Genomic DNA, 24702 nt, shown 5'->3' with positions numbered 1-24702 from the left:
GGTAGTATCATCGACCTTCTCTAAGCCAGCTGGATGGCTGAATTCTACCCTCCCCCTACAAATAAGGCAAGTGATATGAAGTCAGTGACATTAACCACTCGGCCACGGAGGCCCTAGTGTTATTCCGAGACATATTAGCTAATGAAGGTTTATCATTAAACTATTACTTATGTACTTGTCCTTCTGAGACACAAGAAAGTATATCGATCTTCTATTACTTTATGTATGTTTCGTTCTGAGACACAAGTGAATATATCATTGTACTTTTCACTTCATGCATTGTGTCGATCTGTAACACATGCGAGTATATCGTCCTATTCTTTTATATAGCTACCTGTGTTGTTTTGAACGATCCTCTTGCATCTCTTTGAGACGTTAGCCACCTAACGATAAACGCACTACTTTTGAAGTCACCGAATTCAATCATAGCAAGAAGTGCATATGATGTTGTTTCCACGGACTGAGCACTTCCAGGCTTGCCGTCAGCATTTACCCAATACATATCTTCTGCAAATATAAAGAAGTTATTTTGTTAACTTACAACGGCGTTCTCAGTTTTTATATTAAAATGTTCTTGTAAGCCTTGATGGAACAATAATAAAAACATGTGAATGAAATACTGACATGCAAAACAACTACTGGAAGGCAACTAATTTTTGCCTAGTAATATTGATATCCCTTTATGAATTGTTCAGCTAAGACCGGACAAGACTTTTGAGCTCCTGCTGTAACATTGAACTTTGAGCTAGGGATCCGGGTTTTGCGCATGACACGTCTTCTCATCTAAGAGAATATTTGTGAAAACTACTTTTTAAATACGTTTTTGCAAGACAAAGTTATGGACCTGACAGGAAAAACAACAACATTATTTGCCTTTGATCTCTGAAAGTTGTAAATGTCACATCTTCTTATTCTGGGATACCTTTGTACCAAAATCCCTTTATGGATGTTGAGTTACAAATCGGACATAATCGGAGAAGGGCTCTGCTGAAATTTGACCTCCAAGTGTGACCTTGACCTTTAAGCTAGGTATGCAGATGTTGCGTATGACGCGTCGTCTCATCATGGGCAACATTCGCGCCAAGTAACATTCAAATCCCTTGGGTTGAATTCATTTCTCTTTCATGGTGTATAGTCATATTAAATTCCCTTCAGTAAAGTCAAAGCAATATTCCAGGTGCCAAAATAGAGATGACTTTATCATTATTCAGGGCAGTTTCTTCAATTTCTCTTTACAATGCTACATTAAATTCCCTTTAATAGATTTAATGTCATTCTCTTCATTATAAAAATTGTGAAAAATCAAATACAATTATATAGGGAGACAATTTTGTATAAAAAGCAGAAAGAGTTATTGGACTTATTATTACAACTTTCTCATAAGCCAACAGGTATGTGTAAAATTCCAATAAAATACCTCAATCTGCTCTATGGAACACAGTTATCCTTGAAAGTCCGAAATGGGGAATAATTTTGACAAAATAAAACACAGAATGCATACAGACGGACGGACGGACGAACGGAAAAGCGCAATCCTGCAGTCCCCTAAACTTGTTTTGAACCAGTAAGGGACTAATAATCTTATTTTAAACACAAGCTCTTACAGATATTGTAAAACATCTGAGCATATCCATTTTAAAAGAACTGTTACGTACCATAATTATACAGTTTTTCACGTGTTTATCACATGTTTGATGTATTGGAAGTGAAATTAGGCTATGGTATATTTCGGTTTTACACTAGTGTCAGTTGAAAAGACGTTTGCCTATGATAGGTGAAGAAAGAAGATGATTAAGCAGAAAAGTTAACATCTTACATTAAATAATTCTACTTTGAATGTATCATACACGTGGAATAAAATGATAAAACCTTTAAAAGAGAGCCTTGAATTTACTATTTTATTCCACTCGTTTAATAAATTCACATGTATGAAACTTAATTTAACAATTAACAATAATGAATACATTTCAATAACATTAGGTCTAAAATCACTTAATACAAATTAATCGTAACGTGCTTATGACATGTTATGGCTAAAGTTGGATTTTACCAGACGGATCCCACAAATTAGCACCCGATGTAAGTAACAACTGGTTATATTAACAAGAGCTGTCGGAGGACAGCAACGCTCCATTATTCAACAGCCTTGTCAATTGAATGAAAATAAAAGTAGAAAAAGGGGGAAAATTTTGTAAAATTTCCATAGGGCTGTATCTTAAAAAACAAGAAAGTAGGTCAGTAGGTCAAGGCCACAGTCGGGTGACCCTTATCACTTGGGGTAATCGGGTAAATATAATTAAACAGGCTAGGAAATATGATCTGATAATTTTTTAAGTATTTTTTCCTATATAACTCATATATCAAGTGACCCCTGGGGCTGGGCCTCTTTTCACCCCAGGGGCATAATTCGAACAATCTTGTTAGAGATCAAGTAATGATACATATAAAATATCAAAGGCATAGGCCTTGAACTTTCAGACAAGAAGATTTTTAAAGTTTTTTCCTATGTAAGTCTATGTAAAACTGGGCAGGGCCTCTTTCACCCCAGGGGCATAATTTGAACAAGTTTGGTAGTAGACCACTAGGCAATGCAACACACCAAATATCAAAAGCATAGGCCTTGCAGTTTCAGGCAAGAAGATTTTTAAAGTTTTTTTCCTATATATGTCAATGTAAAACTAGGGAACCCCGTGGCAGGGCCTCTTTTCACCCCAGGGGAATAATTTGAACAATCTTGGTAGAGGACTACAAGGCAATGCTACATACCAAATATCAAAAGCCTAGTTATTGTGGTTTCAGACACTATACAAGTCTATATAAACCATGTGACACCCTCCCCCCCCCCCCGCCTCCCCTTGGCGGGGCCATATTTCATCCAAGGGGGATCATTTGAATAATCTTGGTAGAGGCCCACTATATGATGCTACATACCAAATATCAAAGCCCTAGGCCCTTTTGTTTTTGAAAAGAAGATTTTCAAAGTTTTTCCCTATATAAGTCTATTGAAATAATGTGAGCCCCCAAGGCGAGGCCATATTATACCCTGGGGGAATAATGTGAACAATCTGTGTAGAGGCCCACTCGATGATGCTACATACTAAATATCAAAGCCCTAGGCCTTATGGTTTTGGACAAGAAGACTTTCAAAGTTTTCCCTATATAAGTCTATATAAACTATGTGACCCCCGGGGCGGGGCCATATTTGACCCTAGGGGGAAAATTTAAACAATCTTTGTAGAGGCCCACTAGATGATGCTACATACCAAATATTAAAGCCCTAGGCCTTGTGGTTTTGGACAAGAAGATTTTTAAAGCTTTTCCTTTCGGTCGCCATGGCAACCAGAGTTCTGTACGGAATTCAATTCATTGAATAATTTTTAAAGAAGACCATCCAAGGATCATCCCTGTAAAGTTTCATCAAAATTGGCTTGGTGATTTAGGAGGAGATGTTGTTTAAAGGAAAGTGTGGATGGACGCCGGACGGACGGACGACGGACGCCGGACGGTGAGCGATCACAATAGCTCACTCTGAGCCTTTGGCTCAGGTGAGCTAGAAACTTACCCAAAACTGCTAATTCGAAAAAGGGGCATAATTTTGTAAAAATGCGAAGCATTATTATGGTACCTGTGCACTGCATGTTAGATCATGACAATGAACAAGTTTGTGAAGTTTCAATCCATTCCCATTTGTGGTCACTGAGATACCAGCTTACATACAAAAACGTAACCAAAAACTGCTTAGTCGAAAAAGGTGAATAATTTTGAAAAATGCAAAATAGAGTTATGGATCCTCTGCACTGCATGTCAGATCACTACAGTGAACAAGTGTGTTAAGTTTCAATCCATTCCCATAAGTGAGTACTGAGATACTAGCTTACATATAAAACCTTAACCAAAAATTTCTAAGTCAAAAATGGAGCATAATTTTGTAAAAACGCAAAAAAGAGTAATGGAACCTGTGCAACGAAAGTCAGTTTATCACAGTAAATTAGTGTGTGAAATGTCAATCCATTCCCACAAGTGGTTACTAAGATACAACCTTAGATCATTTACATACAAAAACCATATCGGGACGCCGACGCCCGCATGGGTGAGTCCAATAGTTCTATTCTTTGAATAGTCGAGCTAAAAAAACAAATCCTTATAGGAATACGAAAAATGTTACATTGGGAGTTTCGATATGTAAAATTACATCCGTTATGAGGACTTTGGAGATGAGTTCATTTAAACATGTATATTATGCAAGTGGTGTTATGTACAAAACCTTTCTTGTAGGTTCAAGCCTCATTTGGGCATTGAATTCTTCATGTGAGAAAGCCATCCAGCTGGCTTACAGACGGTCGGTGGTTCTACCCATGTGCCCGCCCGCGATGAAATCAAAATTTGGCCTATGATTGTGTCGGTGCAACGTTTAACCCAACAAAAAACAAAACCTTTGCAGTATTTTCAAAGTACCCATGCAAAGAAGAAAACAAAATGTTTCAAAAAGAGCTAAAATACCAAGACGCTTCCGCAAAGATGATTGCACAAATGTTCAGTGCAATTTTTACATGTTTTGTTACTTCAGATAATGATATGCAGCATACCATGGACAAAAGTTATAGACGAATAGAATTAATAATAATACTTACGCCCATCCCTTTTTTCCATTTCGTGTAATAACCCCTTGAATCTGTATTTTTCTCTACTGTCTGTCAAAGCCAAAGCGTATGTACTTATTGCCAGTAAGTAAGGGTTATTCTTTAACATCTCTTCCGGTAAAACTTCCAAATACTCTCTTGCCTTTTTAATGGTGTTTTTCAAACCCTTTCACAAATTAAATAAAAGATCAACTGATTTAGAAGAGTGTGAAATATACTTTTACTTTAACACTTGACCAACATTTTTAAGTTGGAAAATCATGTTTATGTTTCCCCCATAACCTTAGGAGGACCTGCACATATTTATGCGATGTTGCCAGGCATATAAATGTTTTGACAACACATAAAATGACGTCATTCGACCGTCAGCTATTTCCGGAAGAAAAGAAAATGAAAGTAGAAATGCTAAACTTGAAAACGAAAGCCGTATTTTGATTCGTAGATAGTCAGGGGTCACGCGCAGGGGTCACCCCGTCTAAATGTATGCGCGTGGACGTTGTGGAGTCAATTTTCAGCGCTTTCTAACGAATTGAAATTACCTAGGCATTAGAACTGCATGTCAGCTTTTCATCTACAAAAAGATATTTGAGCTTGGAATAAACACAAATCCCACAGGGGTTCGTAACGGACCAAGGGTACATTGATAATTTTGGAACTTCATCAAAGCGCTTGAACGGTCTTTTTGATGTTGTCTGAGATTATCATATATGACTCGGATGTACGATATAACCGTTTTTGAGAGCTGCAGACCTAGACACTTCAGAAATATTTTCAAAATCAATTTCGTGTAATAAATGTTGATTCTACGGAAGCGTGAAAGGGCCATCAGACGCTAATACGTTTTAATAGATAAGGCTGCGGAAAGGATATAAAGAATAAGTTCTTAATATATCAATAAATATCCTCTTTATTCGGATAGATCTTTAACAATTACCACTATAAATCGTCAAACTGTTGTGTTTCCTTTCGAATTGTGTCTTTCAGCCTTGACAAATCAGAAACAATTTACTCTTTCATCTATCTAGTTTAATGTAAGAAAATGACATTAAGCTTCAAGTGACTTGGTATGTTCAGTTGGAAATTATTAACCTTCTGCCTGCTGGCGGCAAGACATTTCAGAAATATTTTCAAAATCAATTTCGTGTAATAAATGTTGATTCTACGGAAGCGTGAAAGGGCCATCAGACGCTAATACGTTTTAATAGTTAAGGCTGCGGAAAGGATATAAAGAATAAGTTCTTAATATATCAATAAATATCCTCTTTATTCGGATAGATCTTTAACAATTACCACTATAAATCGTCAAACTGTTGTGTTTCCTTTCGAATTGTGTCTTTCAGCCTTGACAAATCAGAAACAATTTACTCTTTCATCTATCTAGTTTAATGTAAGAAAATGACATTAAGCTTCAAGTGACTTGGTATGTTCAGTTGGAAATTATTAACCTTCTGCCTGCTGGCGGCAAGCAATTCTATTGAAATAATTTCCCCATATTAAAGATTATGGAAGTTATTCTTTGTGGCTGGTATAACAATAAAGAGTCAGTAAAATGTATGTTGGTTGAGGAATGAAAATTTATATAATACAGAAACATGGTAGGAGTCAAAAGATGAGAGTTCAAAAGTGAGGCACTGATCTGAACTCCCAAGAAGTTTTGCCATTGAAATGGTGCCCTAATGCGTTCTTTCTTCATGTATGTTTGTAAATTCTTTTTTATTATTGCGTTCATTAGTGGTTACGTATCCTTATTATTTTGTAAGGATTTCATTGGAGCAAATATGTATTAAATATGCACCAAACAAGCTCTCTCAATACCAGTCTTTAGAAAATATTTACATTCTATAGACTAGTATTAAGAGATCATAGTCAGAATGGTGAATGTGTCTTAACTGACATGTTTTACTAAATGTTTAGTACTTGTACTCACAGTGCATGTGATTACATCAATGTGACTTGGTGGTAACAAGAGAAGTTCCCACTTCTCCCCTTCTAAGAAAAGATAATTCAGTATTTAACATGCTTCTATTAAATAAATCTGGGCACTTACATCCGATTTTATACCGCATTCCTGTAACGTGATCAGTACAAAGGCGGTGAGCGACGGATCCCTTTCATTGATTTGTCCCTAAAGAAAACACAAAGTAGTAGTTTATTTATCCAACTCCAATAGGATTAAAGCCCATGAGGACATAAACAGGTAAGTTTATGACGAACAGTGAAATTAGCATGCATACATAAATATTTGTGTATATGTGTCTACATTTTTACATTTGGAGAATGCTACACACTAATAATAGATTAACGTAATATAATACTAATTATGAACTGAAAAAATATTCCAGTCTTATGGATTAAGATATATTCCGGACTTGAGTTGATCCTTAACGAAACGAAACAAAAGGAACAACAGACTGGATAATCGTAATTCTGTTTCAAGAAATAACTACTATGAAATGTAAATACGTATTTAAGTAACAACAGAATTTGTTTTGGCTGGAATATTTTTACACATTGTGATGTTAAATCGGACTTCTTATAACGTTTACACATACGTGTTTACTTTTTTCTATAACTTGCCCGTCTGAACTATAGTACTTGTTACTCCGATAAAATATTGTTGCGCTGAGAATGATATAGAAACAAGACTAATGACATAGTTTTCTCATGGCTCAAGTCATAAAATCTAAGATCGGATAGTTTTGAGAGAGAATACATTTTCAGATGAATGTAGAAGAAATTGATATGGTTAAAAGAAGACAACGCAAGTTTGCAGCGCGTTTCGTATTAAAATACTTTAAACATACAATCAGAAGAAAAAGAAATTGAAATAGGTACAAACAAAAAAGAGAGTTAACTTGGGTGCTTGTGACATTGACCTTTGCACATGGCACAATCACTTGTAATGGTGAATATTCATGTCAAGTTATTTAAATACATGTATATACCGATGCATAAAAAGTTACAGACCCGACAAAAAGCACACAATAATTTTGAACTTAGAGCTAGGGGTTTGGGTCTTTTACATGATATATCAATAAAATATGTTAAAAGATCCTTGGCAGCATAGAATGTAATCAAGCAGAATAATAGCAGACTCAGTTTGTTTCAGTCTGTTCATTAGAAGTAATGAAATGTGCAACATCTCTCATACCCCCTAGCACCGGTTGAAGCGGAACTCTATTACACATCTATTGAATAGACTCCATGATCCCAAAGGACCAGAAAATGTAACAACATTGAGTCCAAGTACGAGGAGACGTTTTACAGTCGCACACGGCACTTAAAGATTGCTGTTGTGTAGTTAACAAAATTTGTTACAAGATCCTTTGGAACCATAGAATGCAACCAAGCAGAATAATAACAGACTCGGTTTGATTGTCTGTTCATAGGAGGTACTGTAATGTGCTAAATCTCTTACGCCCCCTAGCACCGGCTCAGGCGGAACTTATTCCACATCTACTGAATTGAATAAACTCATTTTGGGAAACATTTGTGCTGAGTAATTTTAAAAGCCCTTGATGAATAGCAGAGTTAAGACCGGACAAGAAACAGACATTGTTAACCTAAATGACTTCTAAGTGTGACCTTGACCTTGGAGCTAGCGTGCCGGGTTTTGCGCATGACACATCAATTTATTATTCCTATGCCCCTCTTTTTTCTTCGAAAACGGCGGGGTAAATAAAAATTTGCTAGTTATTTTACGGATACAAAAACAACCCTTAATATTAAATGTTAGTAATACTGATGACAAATCAAAAGCTTCTGGTAACAGGAAACTATAAAATTAAAACAAACTGTCCTTTTAAAATATCTAATTTGAGAAGGGCTTTCTATTATAAATTTCAGCATTTACCTTATATGGGCTAAACACCATGGGAATGTGTAATAGAATTTGTAGTTATATAACATATTGAAAGTTTTAGCAGGTAACAACGCACCGATAGAGACATATTACATGAATAAAAACGTTACACACGGATTTATCAGACCACTACTGCAAATGATCTTAGTAACTGAATAATTAGGAAAAGGAAATAAGAGTGAAACAGTTAACGAAAGTCTTTTTTACTCAAAAAGAGACTCAAGCTATAGTGTGTATTCTTACAATCATTTCTCGGTGTATAACCGGCATATGATCAACAAATGAGCCATCGTCAGTCTGGTTTTTCAGCCAGTCTATTGTTAATTTTATATCTTTTTCTTCGTCGACTGCATCGTCCACAACCTTCTTCGCTTGACAAAATATTTTTGCAACAAATGCCGTCAGCCTGTAATATCGTCGGAATAAATGACATTAACTATATTTATTATACCTCACTTTTGTCTACAATTACAAAGTCCAATTACCCGAGAAAGAGATATTTTGACGATTCTTTTTGACACGTGACTTGAATGTCATATAAGGGCAAATAATTGCTTCAAATTTTTAGCCAAACCATGAAATGATTGCCTCCCTTATAAACATATAGTGGTGACGTCACTATTCAATGTAATATTTTGTTTACCTTCTTAACTTGTTCATGGTTGAATAAAATTAATTAAAAACATTATTTCAACTTTTTTATGTACTTAATTTTGTTCGGTATAATAAAATAAATATCATATGGCAGCGGGTATGACATTGATATGTTTCAACCCTTGAAACTGAATGTCACCACTCGGCTTTCGCCTGGGGTGACATTCTTCCCTCGGGTTGACTATATCAGCCATATGATATTTATATATTATATAGTGGTAATGTGCTAACTTCAATTTTTCTGTGTATCTAAAACTGATTGCGTTTGGGTGTAACGTTAATATTTCAAATGTATAAAATTGTTGAAAGTAATAATGGCGTAAGATACATTGTATATATATTAAAGCTCCCATGGGATATTTTTCCATGTACACAAACTTCACTGATTAGACGCTCACCAGGTACTTGACTGCCGGTTTTGCCAGGCGGCATAAGATCCATCCGGATGTCGGTACTGAGACACCTCGCGGTTCACACCTAAAACGTTATAATTTGTATTATCATAAATAATGAAAAAATCCAATAAATGTAATATCGCATTATAACATGCAAGTACTAAGTCTCCCACGTAATATGTATCAATGAAATGCCATCATCTCACACGACTGAACTCTAAAAAGTACTAAAAAGGTGATTATATTTGTCAGACTTGTGACCTCTATCAGTTCGGATCAAATAAATACTCTAACATGAAAACATATCATGCAGCTTTTATGCTTTTTGCAACAAAGTTGATAAAACATACCATCCCTAATATACTGGTTTCCCTTAACTTCTATTTCAGCTGTCACCTGATCTGTTTCCTTTAAGTAATACATGGCAGATACTGTTGGCGCAAGTCGAATCATTGTCTGTTCCCCGCAACCAGCCGGTTGTTGAAACAGAGATTCAACACCCTCTATTATAGTATTCACAACGTTGTCCATTATGTTAGCTGTTAAAATTTAACAAAACACAATTTAGAAATAGATTGTCATTTTTGGTTGTTAATACGGGGAATAACTATAATGGGGCTTCTTGCAAATCTGTGGATCGCGTTATCGATCATTGGATAATTTGCAAGAAGTCCAGTTGTTGTTTTACCCGTATAAACGCAAAAAAAATAACATTCAATTTGTATATAAACATTTTTATGATAGCATGTTACAAATACAAGTGATTTCCTTTCAATGAGTATCAGAAAATAAAAATAAATGTCAATATATCGATCTTTTAAACAACTAAATAGAACAGCCAAAAACGCGCTCAAGTTCAATTGTAATTCGCCTTCCGATGAAAATACTGGTCTTTAAATCCAGTGAAAAGTCATACAGTCGTGATGGTTCAATTTGATCTTTACCGACAGAAAAAAATAGTTTAAGCTTTAATTGAATGTGTTGCTTTTATTTCTGGTCCTAAAGTCCATTCAGTGTTATACTTGAGTTCCGATACTAGGGGACGTAAGGGATCATGAACCATGTCTGCTCTTACTTTGTCTCGTTGCGAGCTATGCTTCCAAAGGGTTTTCTTATAGATTGATTAAAACAATTAAAGTTATCCATTACATTGTAAGTTTGTCATCAAGCGTAGTTTCTTACAATAAATGGCAGATAGATATAAAGTTACCAAAGTGATAGCCTTCAAAGCATCCTCTGACAATATTCATTCTCCCAAGACGTTTGGGACAAGTGTGTTCCAGCTTTATATTATTTGTATGTACTGATAATGGTGATAAAATTATGTCAAATCTTCGGTATATATAATGTAATATGTAATATATTTGTTTTTAAATGCACCAAATTTGCTACTGAGACGAAGTCTGTATTTCTTTAAAGGAAGTTCTTACTTTGAATATACGCCGTAGCTGCACCGGTTTGCGGAATACTGTTTTCTGGAAGTGTGAGGTCTATTTCGTACACCCTTTCGTGGCTTCCTCGAACTGCAGGGATATAATTATGTAGACAAATTAGATTAAATATATTTCATTTGTAAAATATACTTTTTGTTCAGAGCATGTTTCGTGTTTCGTTTTTATGGGAAATTCTTTCACGTACGCATTTCATAAGTAATACGCTTATTAAATTATATCATTTTGCTTAATTAAGTAGCTGAACGGTACTGCTCAATTACACATCCACGTATTTGCAAAATGTATCAGGTTTAATTCTATTACGCAAAACATTTTATGACTTCATTTTATTATACAAAAGAGCATATTATTAGGCTAATTTGTGAACATTTCACATAAAAACAAGACGTTCAAAGTTCAGCTAAACTTAAATTGAGAGAGCTTCAAGCAGTAAGGATAAGAATTACTTACCTGTGTGGTTGTCTAAAGGCACAAAATATTTGTGCAAGATTCAATGAAGGGTTTTAGTTTGTGACTGTTAAAAGACAATTAGAATCGTATGTAGTACCCTCAGTCGCTTATTCTAATTTACTGCGCTTTTTTTAATTCAAACTTACTTTACTTTTTCATTCAGATACGTACCATCGCTTTTTACTCGATCATCATTTCTGCAGTCATCTTTTTGATTCTTGGGGTCTAAACAAACATTTATTGCGATCTGTTCTTCCACACCTTCATTCTGTACAAACAACAAATAAGCTTCAATGTCGCTAGATCTATGCAGTTTATTAAGATGCAAAGTTTCATAATCCGAAGTGGCACAGATATTCATACTAATGCGGGCAATGCATTGCAAATAGAGTTACGAATAATTTCGATACCGCGTGCACAAAATATCTAAATTTTCTGACCAGTTTCATTCTTGTTCACTATAATGAGCAGCTTGCAGCTGAAATATCCTTCAACTGAAACATTCAACTGCCAAGACATGTACAAGTAATATCTTGATTGAATGGCTATGCAAAGTCCGTTCAATTATCTTATTTTAGATAAAGGGGTACCGTGACGTACCTGTATATATACATATGCTTTCACTACGGTATTCCATCAACTGCATTCCGCAGGAGACTTAAAGTTTTAAAAACAAATAATCCTGGTGCGAAAAACATAGTATTACGTTCAATTGTGTAACTTTTGGCGGCCTTAGCTACAATTCGCTCTAAACTATTCATTTTGTTTCGACATGAGCAAGGATACGATAAAAGTTTAAATCCAGTGTCAATCTGACTAAGTACTCGATTTCCTTTCATGTAAAATCTGATGGCGACCCATTTAAATTCATCTTCCTGTATAATCGGAAATTGCTATTTTACTTTCCACCAGTTTAACTTTAGTTGAACCAATCAGACGACTTGTTTTAACACGCGATTTGCTTAACCTTCAAAATGGTATCGAATGACGAAGCCGATGCTTTGAAAAAAATTAAAATCGACAGTGTAAACCAGTGCCAAGAATTATGTTATATACGTGGTCTCCGCAATATCTATATACTTTCTGCTTTATTATTGTATTGTTCTTCGTAAAGAATAAACACAAGGGCACAGACATGATGTTGCCGTCGTAGGAATTATAAACCAATGAAACTCACATATCGAAAACTTGAATCTCATTTTTTAACTTCTACTTTCACTTTCAAAATTTTGAAAGCAGGGATCTGAATGGCTAGCGGAAAGGCCGTCTGAACGTGACCCTCTATCGGTTGCCTTCAAATGCGTAGCGTTAATACGAGATGATTTTATGCAGCTTAAAAATATTGTATATTCCCATCAACAAACGACTTTCATAAGAATTGACAAAACATGCATAAACATTATAAGTATCAGGCGCTATCAGTTTTACAAACGACTTACAATGGATTTACAATGCCTTTATCTAAAGAAAATGTTGATATATTTTGAAATGATCAAGTTATGCTTACCACGACGTATAACTTCTTTTCAATTACGTCAACTTCCGGTATGCCAAAATCTGTAACCATGGCGCTTACTTTCACCGGAAACTTTCCAGGTCTGAGTGGTATCATGGGAAAACTCACGGTTTTGGCACTGTTAGGTGGCAATTCGATCCTTATTCTAGGGGATTCTTCTCCTGCGTCTTTGTTATAACAAAGATGTTCTACACCGTGCAAGTATATATTAGCCTACAACAAAAGATATGATTATTCGGATCATAACTAGGAACTTAAATGCATCTACAGGAGGTAAGACTTGTAGAGTTAAGCGAGAATATTGTGTTTTCGGTGTGAAATGGCGAACATTTATTAACATGATTCCAAGAGCTCTATATATCGAGGGCTGAACGCAATACTGTAGTAACTCCTATTAAATAAAGAAGGACTTACGACAGTATTGCGTTCAACCCTCAATATATAACATATTTGTTTTGGAAAGATTAATAATCTATCACCGATTTCTGACTTCTAAAAATGTATATTTCAACCTTTCTTTAAAGAGAGAATGAGTTGTTTCCTTGTCGCAAGTGGCCATTAACCAAATAGGTTTTGCGTAATTTATGATAAATTGAAGTTACTTGTCACAAAAAAATCTTTTATAAGGGTTAGAAGTATGAACACTACGTGAAAAAACTAAACATTACCCGATTTGCTGATGTTTTAAGGTCATGCTAGTTTTCATACATTTATTACGAAATTGTACATGATGATCGAAATCTGTCCAAAGGAACTTCAAAACACACTAATGGAAAATGATACATAACAAGTGAATGAAGTATTGCCATGCAATACAAAGTCCCCTACTGGAAAGCACCTGATTTTCTCTACTGCAGTATAACATAATGAACTGATATCTGTCAATGATGTATAAACAATATTGTACTACATAAACAGTATGTTATAACAAAACATTTGGATTTAAACTTGCATATACAAAAACCTACAGTGGTTGATTGTTCCATAATATCTATAAATATAAACAGGAGTGCCAGTAGTAAAACAAAGTCTTTACCAGATAGAGATAGGTCAAAATACATCTCAAAATTGGATGTTACATGCATGTTGTACCACAGAAAAGTGGTCTCGTTTTTTCCCTACGGAACAAAGGGAAGTAATTCTAAAACTAAGAGTGCTTTATGGTGGTGAACATTTGTCCCAACTTACATCAAAATCCCTCCATGCACGAAGAAGAAACACTCCGGACAAAGTCATTCTTGAATTTGACCTTTTACCTTTAAGTGTGACCTTGATCTTAGACATAGGGACATGGTTCTCTCACGGCAATCGTTCTCATGGTTGCGAACATTGTGCCAAGGTATATCAAAATCCCTCCATGCATGAAGAAGAAATGCTTCGGACAAAGTCATTCTAAGAATTTGACTTTTGACCTCTAAGTGTGATCTTTCCCTTAGACCTAGGACCTGGTTCTTGCGCACGACACTCTGTCTCATGGTAGTGAACATTTGTGCAAAGTAATATTAAAATCTGTTTAAGGATTGTTGAGTTACAGACTGGACAGGAATAAAGCCATTTTGGCTTTTGACTTCTATGTGTGACCTTGACCTTTCAGCTAAGGTCCGGGTTTTGCGCATGACAAATTGTTTCATCCAGGGGAATATTTGTGACAACTGCTATTTAAATCCTATTTTGCATGACAACGTTATACACCGGATCTTGACCTTTAAGCTAGGGTTCCAGGTGTTGTGATGACACGTCATCTCATCATGGGGAACATTTATGCCAAGTAATATTGTAATCCCTTGGTGGATGACAGAGTTATTGACTGGACAGGAAGAAAAAAAAACCTGCTGACCTTTGACCTCCCACACGTGACCTTGACCTTTGAGCTAGGGGTCCGGGTTTTGCGTATGACACACGTCTTCTCATCATGGGAAATATTAACCCTGTTCTAACCATGTTAACATCTGACCGCCAAGTGTGACTTTGACCATGGAGCTAGGGGTCTGAAACTTGTGCACGACACATCGTCTTTTTTTGGGGTACATTTGTGCCAATTAATATTAAAATTCCCTTAATGGATGGCATAGTTATGGACCAGAAAGGGAAAAAAACCCTACTGACCTTTGACCTCCAATTGTGACCTTGACCTTTCAGCCAGGGGACCGAGTTTTGCGCAAGACACATCGTCTCATCATGGGGAACATTTTCGCCAAGTAATATTAAAATCTCTTTATGAATGAGTTATGGACCGGACACGAAATTAGGACGGACGGAATGACAGAATGACGGAAGGACGGAAAAGCGCATTCATATTGTCCCCGAAACTGGGTTTCAAGCAGTAGAGGACAAACAACGGCCTAATTTAAAACCTTGTAATTATTGGGATTTGATAACAAAGCTTAATAGCTTGAGTGACTTTTCTATTACTCTATATGATGTTGTATCAATGGTTTTTCTAAAAAAATAAAGTCTACCTGTTTGTTGTCATCAACAGGAAGTCCATAGGAAAATATAGTTGCTTTCACGTCAAAATGTTCCAGACGGACGGCCTTATAGGGAAGATCAAGCTGTACGAAAAAGTCTCTGTACGTTTTTACATCGATTGCATCAGCTATACATATGCCCTTGTCTTGAGTTATTCCTGGAATTACAAGTGCATACTCTACACATTTCATCTCATAACATAACACAGCAGCTTTTATATTAGTTGCATCAGCTAACCACATGCCTTTGTTTGGGGGTGATAACTGGACTTACAACTTTATCTTTGTATATCATTTCATAACATAGACGCTTTTACATCAATGACATCAGCTAAACACATGCCTACTTCTGAGGTGATTCCTATAATTACAGATACATCTTGATACTATGTTATAACACAGAGGAGTTTTACATCTACTTCGTCCGCTGAACACCTGCCTTTGTCTCAGGTGACATCTAGAATTGCAAATACAACTACGTATAATTTGCTGTAGCACAAAAACTTTTACGTCATTTTCATTAGCTGTACACATTAGTTTGTGTTTTGTGACAAATGAAATTACAAATTCATTTGTGTTTGTCGTGATATAATTTAGAAGCATTTACGTCGGTTGCATCTACTATACAAATATCAAAAATTGGAATATTTTGTAGGTGTCTGACTCATTGCATGAGGTTTGTTTGAGGAAAAATGTTAAACTTTGATTGGAAAAGAATATAATAACTTGATTGCTACCGGGTATTTTTTGTGTCTGAAGTGCTGCCTTACTGAAAGAATCACATTTTAGTGGTCATCTTTCAGTTTTGGGGTATGTGACAGGGCCATTTCCTATAATGGAGGCCTATGGAAAAAACAACAGCAGTGCCTGACCTGAAATCATTATGGAATTTGATATTCCCATTTTCGTTGTTTTAATACCAGCTACATGGCAAGTTATTTCGCCTTCCTTGATTTGACGGTTTGTTATATTATAGCAATATCTTTTTTGACAAACACACTTGTTTCGTAAAACAATACATTATTTTAATACTTCATTGATTCTTTTCATCAAAAAAATACCTAAATAATTATTTAATTCACATGACAAAGACGCAAGAACTTACCAACTGCTTGTATCTTCCATTCGGTTATAGAGTCTGGAAAATTAAGTATTTTCTTTTTCTGTCCATTTCTAAAAATGCAAGAATTATCATTTAATAAGTATCTCACTTGAAAATTGGTTAAGTTTTCATGATCATGCATATATGCTGTCAATATCTCGGGCTAGAACTTTCGTGGTTTGCTGAAGAGTTTATGGTTTTGCGGATAAAATGAATAGGAACTTTATATGTCCTTTAGGATTCCCCACATGAAAAGTAGTTCGCCACGAATATTAACGATTTCGTTAACAAAATTCGTGTGCAAGGAATGAAGACAAAAGAATACGATGAGAAAGTGCAATCGTGTTCAACGGCCTTCTTTCGTAATATCGGTATTACGCCCGAATAACTGGAACACCGGAGGAATGTACTGACCTCTGTATGACATAATCTCTGTTTAAGCTTGTATTAAATAAATGTTGAATTTAAAATGAAATATGCTATTACAAGCCTACAGATTCTTGGTTAAAAGCAATACGGGTCTAAACCCTTCTTACACCTCTGATATCATCAATTCATAAAAGTAAATTTAATTTAGTTACAGGGAATTTGTATTCAGATACCTGGTAATGGTGCAGGTCAAAACGTACCCAAACCAGAATGTACCCAAAAATAAAAAAGTCAAAATATACCCACAAGAAGTGAAAATGTACCCACATATGAAAGTCAAAATGTACCCATGTTTTATTTTTTCAGAAGTCAAAACGTACCCATACAAATATTGATCATTTACTTATAAATAATAATCAAAATATGATACATTTAAAGGAAAAGAACATATATATAACTGATAGCTGGTCTCGGATAGTAAGCTGGAAAAAGCACAGACAGCACAGAGAGGTCTATGCAGACCAAGACATGCAATATGTGGGAACAGTATGAAGCAGACTCATTGACAACATCAAAACTCTTTAAGGCGTATGCTAGAATTCCCTGTATATGAGATGGGCGAAATTTTTACCTATTATAGAATTTCTTCAAACTTTAATACCTATACCTTTATGTAAAAAAATATTTCTAAGGGTGCTTAGATTTTTGTATTTCATTTCCTTTCCTTTCGCGGACCCCTTTACGCATTGGCATGGATCTATGATACTGTGCTAGCACCATTCAAACAAAGTTAAATATATTGTAGACTGAAATATTAGTAAATACTTACTGATCAAGCTGATCGACCTCAAAAAGCCATGATTCCCGGAAATCTGATCTGGTTCTAGGCTTGACTCCTGCGTCTGCCAACCGTGCAAGGTCCGCGGCATATTCACTCTCGTCACCCAAGGATTTTGATACAATAAAGTCTGTTCCTAGAACAACACAAAATAAGAAATGTATTCAACTGTATACGCGTAATAACATGAAATTGTTGTAGAAGCCGAGCCTTCCTCCCGGCAACCTCCCAACCAACTTTAAAAGGTTTCAAAACTTTAAATCTGTTTATGTAGTAAAATATGGCAAGTCTCAAAATCTAAGGACAAATTCTCATATAGCAAGTTAGTAATACACCTGTTCTTGAACTTGTGTCGCTACACATTCTTTAAATTATCATCATGATTACTAAAGAGGAGTGACAGATGCAACCACTAATGGGTCAAAAAGGTCTCATATAGCAAAATATAACTACGGTGAAATTTATTAACATTCGTAGTGGAATAACTTTCGTGAATTTCATGAAATTTAATTCCACCGAATACATAGAACTTTACCTTCGAAAAAAAAGAAATTTACATTTTCATATCCAAACGAAACAGCTGTTTCAACCAAACCAACGAAATTTTCCTGCTTAGGAAATTAACTGATTTCACAATAATTTAAGGTTAATGATTCTAGCAGTAAATTTGCAATTCTGTCAACAATCAAAATGAATCTTTAAAACATACAGTTTCTGCATAAGTTTCATGAGTTGTAACAAGATATAATACGACACTTTTTACTGACTTAAAGATCGGTACTTTAAATGATATTTAAGTAAGTTATTATCATTAATCTGGACAGAGATATCAAGGACAAAACCATTCTATGTTATCTCGGACAAAAAAACATTTAATGTAAGTTTCCAGAAATATGGCCTTTTGTAACTATTGTGTTATCAAGGTAAATGCCGACTACTTTTCTGTTATGGTTAAGCAAGTATTAACCGTCTTTCCTTAGATCTGGTAGCAATCTTCACTCTTTGTTATTCAGATTGCTGAGGAAGATTTCGACTGACAGTAGATCGACAAATTAACATGGCCAGTCATAAAAGCTCACCCACGAACACTACTTGTAAATCTTAAACATGTGTACTAAAAGTATGTTAAACTTACCTATTCTGTCCTCTAGTTCCTCCATGCAGCTTAGAAAAAAAGCCATGATACATTTCGTTGGCAGAGCCGTTTTACTTGTCTTATCTGATATGCCGTCAGTCAGATTTCTTGCTTTTACAAAGCAATTAACATACGGATCTAGACGTTCTGGGAAATCGGCTTCGTAGATAAGTTCCTCCGCGTAATAGTATCCGTTATCACAGCACGTTTCGTCAACACCATAGTAACAACCTAGAAAATAGGATCAGTATTTATAAGTACTGTAGTTTCATCCGACTCGAACAAAATCCACCATACCTGGATCGTGGGAGGCGCACAAATCATGGATGTGATCTGGTTTGGCAAAATCCACGACAACCGAATTCATCACAGATCAAGCTATTATAATTAACCTTTTGTTATATACTTTCAATTATCTTTCGTTTTTTTTTATTTGGTCATCAGTGGTCACGTCACCAGCACACTCGATTCGATACAGAAGGTGTACCAGTTATCACTCTAGTACACTCGATAAATAAAACATGCCAGTTATCAATAGTATTCTCGATATAAAGAGCGTCATAATTATCACCAGAACACTCAATACATAAGAAGTACCAGATATCACCAGTACACACGATAAATGAAGCATGCCAGTATCTTGTTTTGTTTTTGTTGGGTTTAATGTAACACCGACACAGGCGGCACGGGTGGAACAACCGACCTTCTATAAGCCAGCTGGATAGCTGGTCAGCGACCTTAGCCACGGAGGCCCCTAAAGTATGCCAGTATTCAATAGTATACGTTATACGTAAAACATGCCAGTTGTCAATAGTTCTCTCCATATTAAAAGCATACCAACTACCACCAACACACCAGTATACACAAAAGATAAAGCACATCAATTATCATAAGTATACTCAATAAATAAAGAATATTTTTATTCCCAGTACAGTATACCAGTTATCACCAGTGCACTTGATACATAAATTATGCCAGTTATTTACGAGTATGTCTGATACATAAAACGTACTTATTATACTACGTACACTCCCTATATAAAGTAATCCATTTATCGTCAGTATACACAGTCAGTATATATATAAAGTATACCAGAAATAACTGTTACACTGATACATAAAGTATGCCAATAATCACTAGTACAATCGATATATAAAGTATGCCAATAATCACTAGTACAATCGATATATAAATATTGCAAGTTAGTACATTCAATATAAAATGCATATCAGTTATCCAAGTACACATGATACTAATCACTAGTACAATCGATATATGACGTCCATGGAAAACAACATAGTGGTTGCGACAGAAATCCAACAGCTGCGCATCGCGCATCTGGTAGGATCCAGCTGTTCCTAAGTTTCTCTATTGCATAGACTTGAACGACATATGATCTGACAACTGCGGAACCAGTGTCTGATCCAGCTGTCGCAAGCCACTATGTGTTTCCCATGGCAGGGTATAAGTATGCCAATAATCCCAGTCACTCGATTAAGATGCAAACACTAGACGATATATAAAGTATGCCAATAATTACCAGTATACTCGATATATAAAGTATGTCAATAATTACTAGAACAATCGATATATAAAGTATGCCAATAATCACCAGAACACTCAATATATAAAGTATGCCAATAATCACTAGTACACTCGATATATAAAGTATGCCAATAATCAGCAGTACACTCGATATATAAAGTATGCCAATAATAAGTAGAACACTCGATATATAAAGTATGCCAGTAATCACTAGTACAATCGATATATAAATATTGCAAGTTAGTACATTCAATATATAATGCATATCAGTTATCCCAGTACACTCGATATACTAATAACTAGTACAATCGATATATAAGGTATGTCAATAATCACCAGTACACTCGATATATAAAGTATGCCAATAATTACCAGTACACTCGATATATAAAGTATGCCAATAATCACTAGAACAATCGATATATAAAGTATGCCAATAATCACCAGAACACTCAATATATAAAGTATGCCAATAATCACCAGTACACTCGATATAGGAATAAGGTCAGTAATTCGGTCGAAAATGTGCTTCCGTGGTGTAGTCGAAAGAAGTCCATAATAAATAGATCCTAATTTTCCCATTTTCTGCGCAAATTCGTGTAGAACGAGTGCTTTAATCACACTTTTTCGCTACTAGAATACATTCTGCATGAAATGAGACGGTTTTCATGTTCATACAACCCACATGGCAAGTTTTGCAGATCGAAACCGGAAGTAGGTGTTTATTGCGCGGAGGAGAGCAAATATGCGCCATTTTTAGAGTAGCAGACCACAACTGACTGGCATTTCACTAGGAACTATTCAACCCCCTATTTTCTTTTCATTTTTGCGTTAATTTGTGATAGAACTTTCATGAAAAATTGGTGTAGGAAAAAGTGATGTTCTCTAAAGATACGTAAAGACGACATGAAGTTGTCGTTTTTTATATGAAACAAAGAAGGATTTGAATTACTGACCTCTAACCTATATAAAGTATGCCAATAATCACCAGTACACTCGACATATAAAGTATGCCAATAATCAGCAGTACACTCGATATATAAAGTATGCCAATAATCAGTAGAACACTCGATATATAAAGTATGCCAGTAATCACTAGTACAATCGATATATAAATATTGCAAGTTAGTACATTCAATACATAATGCATATCAGTTATCCCAGTACACTCGATATACTAATAACTAGTACAATCGATATATAAGGTATGCCAATAATTACCAGTACACTCGATATATAAAGTATGCCAATAACCACTAGAACAATCGATATATAAAGTATACCAATAATCACCAGAACACTCAATATATAAAGTATGCCAATATTCACTAGTACACTCGATATATAAAGTATGCCAATAATCACCAGTACACTCGATATATAAAGTTTGCCAATAATCAGCCTTATTATTCAACTTTACAATATTACACAATGTATTAGATCAATTGCAAACATCATATGAAACAGACAGAGTTAATACAAAACATAACTGAACCAATATGATAAAAACAGGGCCAATACGTGAAAAACAGGGCCAATATGGAATTCAAGCATTTTGATTGGTTCAAAAGAGAGGGCCAATACGGAGAAGCCACTTCCGTTAGATTTTTAAATGACGCCATTTTGTTTTACATCAGAGTTATAGATTACTGGTTGGCGACCCAGAATTTCGGACGACCCAACCCAGACAGTCGCGTAAACGCTTATTTTGGCGTTATTTTTTATCATTTGTTGACAAGTACACAGACGCTTGCTTTATGTGCAACATCCACTGCAACAATTGCAAATCAGTAAGTAAAACTTACAAAATTGGAATATTTACATTTGTTCAGGAAATGTTGTGACAGCCCTCGCTGGGGGAAGTTGCATGTGCTTTCATTGCGCATACTTGTTTTGAGGCCCCAACATTATTCAAGGGGTACACATTTACAATCTGCTAAATGCAGACGAGAAAATTGCGTGTTTTAAAACAAGTGTCAAGGTTTTTCCTGTTAATAACATGAGTTAAATGCGTTTAAACCATTCTTTTACTCAAAATTTTGTGTCGTATATAGGCCAGCTGAATTTTTTAACTCTCGACAGCCTTATATAAAACATTAATAGTTGAATGTAAACAAGGTGAACATGTCTTTTTATCATTAACACCGACCTAAAAGTGATTCTGAGAGACAGAAATGACGATAATTAGCATTTTCCTACTGTCCGATTTCTGGGTCCTGCAACACGCTAAAAACGTCAAATTTATGTACCCTCTTTCGGGCCTCAGTGACGTGTTCAGTTTATTTTTAGATACAAACAAATTCGCGTTTTGTATTACCGAAGAACTGAACTTGATGCAGGTAACATTTCATGGATCTTGAATTAAAAATGAAGATATGACAGCTGAAAAGGTTGTAAAATTGTCCGAATCTGGGCCGCCAACCAGTACATTTTTTTCACATTTTGAGAAAAAAATATCATCCAACATGTTCATTTAATAACCAAGTATGACTGAGCGGGATGTACGTCTTCAGAGATTACAACGGTACTTTCGCTTATTCGGTATTGTGTAAAATGCAAGTGTTTCCTGTCAGAAATTCTGGCAGTTGTCAATGAATAAAATAATAAGAAAATATGGAAACTCAGATTAATTAAAAGGATGAGACTTATCTTTAACAGACATTTTGATAGTGTGGACTATTTGTGCAATGAAAAATAGCGATTCAAGTGCTGGAAAGTGGATAAATAAATTGGCGAACAAGAGTGTCAGTTGTGAACTGCAAACAATTTCGGATAAGAATTAAACGAGGCATGGGACTATATAATATGTGCTTGGTTGGTTGTATTATCTTGATCAACACATATGTGTGTAATTTTGTGTCTCGTTGCTTGCAGCCTAAAAAGAAATGAGTTTTAAAGCAGTTTTTATACAGTTCACAGTACTCGCTAAAATTAAAAGAAAATAAATAGGAATTCCCAAAAACAAGGTACGTTCTAGTTACTCTTGATGTTGTCGCATTAAAAATATCTCTCAAAATTATACTCAAGTACCTACATACAATTCATTCTGTTTTACTGGCGAAAATGATCATGATTTCTAAAATACGTCTAAACAATTTGTCAAGATTTTTCACCTGAACATGCATAGCTGTCATAAGCAGATAAGGTAACTCACGGAGTTCTTATACTGTTACCACCAACAGTTGAAAGTTGAATAATAATATTATCATTAATCAAGCGATTTCATATTGCTTGATTAATAACATTATAGTACACTCAGTATATAAAGTATGCCAATAATCAATAGAACACTCGATAAATAAAGCATGCCAATAAACACTAGTATAATCGATAAATAAAGTATACCAATAATCACCAGTACACTCGATATATAAAGTATGACAATAATCACTATTACAATCGATATATAAAGCATGACAATAATCACTATTACAAACGATATATAAAGTATACGAGTAACCATAGTACACTCGATATATGATGTGTACTAGTTATCACTAGTACAATCGGTACATAAAGTATAGATAGTGCCTAAATATTCATAGTTCGGAAAACATGATAAAGTGCTGAAAAGTTGATTTCTCTGTCCTACAAATTCTCAAAAAATGGTTTTACAAACGAATACTTTGTTAATATTTTTGATATAAAAAAAACACAACTCTTGATATTTATTGTTGGTTTGAAGACAAGAGCTAGCTTTCAAACAAAAGCTTTATCAAACTTTCTGAGTTGTAAAGGGGCATAATTCTATAAATTGTAAGTGGCAGATATGGAACCTGGTTCGAAAACGCCATTGTGTTGTATTTTTTTCGAAGGCCACACGTGAATATAAACATAAATAGCCCTTGAAACATTTCGATTGTTTTTACAGTTTCTCAAAATTTATACCCTTTTTAACATAGGAATGTTGTTAAACAGGTACATAATCTTAAGAAATTTAAGACAGTGCTCTGTGAGATCAATTCACGATGACAAAGACTTATGAAAGCACTCGGGTAGTTTCTGAGAAACTATCTGCTTATTTGAATCTTCTATGTTTAAATCGGCATAATTTTGACAAAAATTGGCATAATTGTGACAAAATTAAAGCTAGAGTTATATAACTTGTCCTCTCATGCCACAGACATGTGTAAAGTTTTTAGCATTTGACCAGGTAGTTTTTGGGAAACGTATTTACACGCAAAACAATATACACAGTTCTTAGTTAAAAAGTGGCATCATTTTGATAACAAGCATAAAAGCTAGAGTTACGTTACTTGTTTTGTGAGGTTATC

The 24702-nt window shown here is 35.1% G+C and overlaps 1 protein-coding gene across 2 annotated transcripts in view; it reads right to left on the bottom strand.

The window, feature by feature from the left end:
• Window positions 1-24702, bottom strand: part of LOC123525922 (venom factor-like) — a 93216-nt gene that overhangs the window by 34390 nt on the left and 34124 nt on the right. For both annotated transcript variants that reach the window (XR_008370102.1, XM_053537859.1), the window contains exons 18-30: window positions 18884-19114; window positions 17740-17884; window positions 16545-16612; window positions 15431-15597; window positions 12963-13184; window positions 11627-11723; window positions 10982-11074; window positions 9902-10090; window positions 9555-9633; window positions 8746-8908; window positions 6688-6765; window positions 4632-4806; window positions 335-507 (exon numbers count right to left, since the gene is read on the bottom strand). Coding sequence is in view for 1 of the 2 variants with exons in the window: in XM_053537859.1 (XP_053393834.1) it covers window positions 335-507; window positions 4632-4806; window positions 6688-6765; window positions 8746-8908; window positions 9555-9633; window positions 9902-10090; window positions 10982-11074; window positions 11627-11723; window positions 12963-13184; window positions 15431-15597; window positions 16545-16612; window positions 17740-17884; window positions 18884-19114 (1880 nt within the window). In the remaining variant the exon portion in view is untranslated. The remainder of the gene's footprint in view (window positions 1-334; window positions 508-4631; window positions 4807-6687; window positions 6766-8745; window positions 8909-9554; window positions 9634-9901; window positions 10091-10981; window positions 11075-11626; window positions 11724-12962; window positions 13185-15430; window positions 15598-16544; window positions 16613-17739; window positions 17885-18883; window positions 19115-24702) is intronic.

Source organism: Mercenaria mercenaria, chromosome 3 (genome assembly GCF_021730395.1).
Source record: "Mercenaria mercenaria strain notata chromosome 3, MADL_Memer_1, whole genome shotgun sequence".
Taxonomy (NCBI): domain Eukaryota; kingdom Metazoa; phylum Mollusca; class Bivalvia; order Venerida; family Veneridae; genus Mercenaria; species Mercenaria mercenaria.
This window is presented reverse-complemented; position numbering and strand designations above follow the sequence as displayed.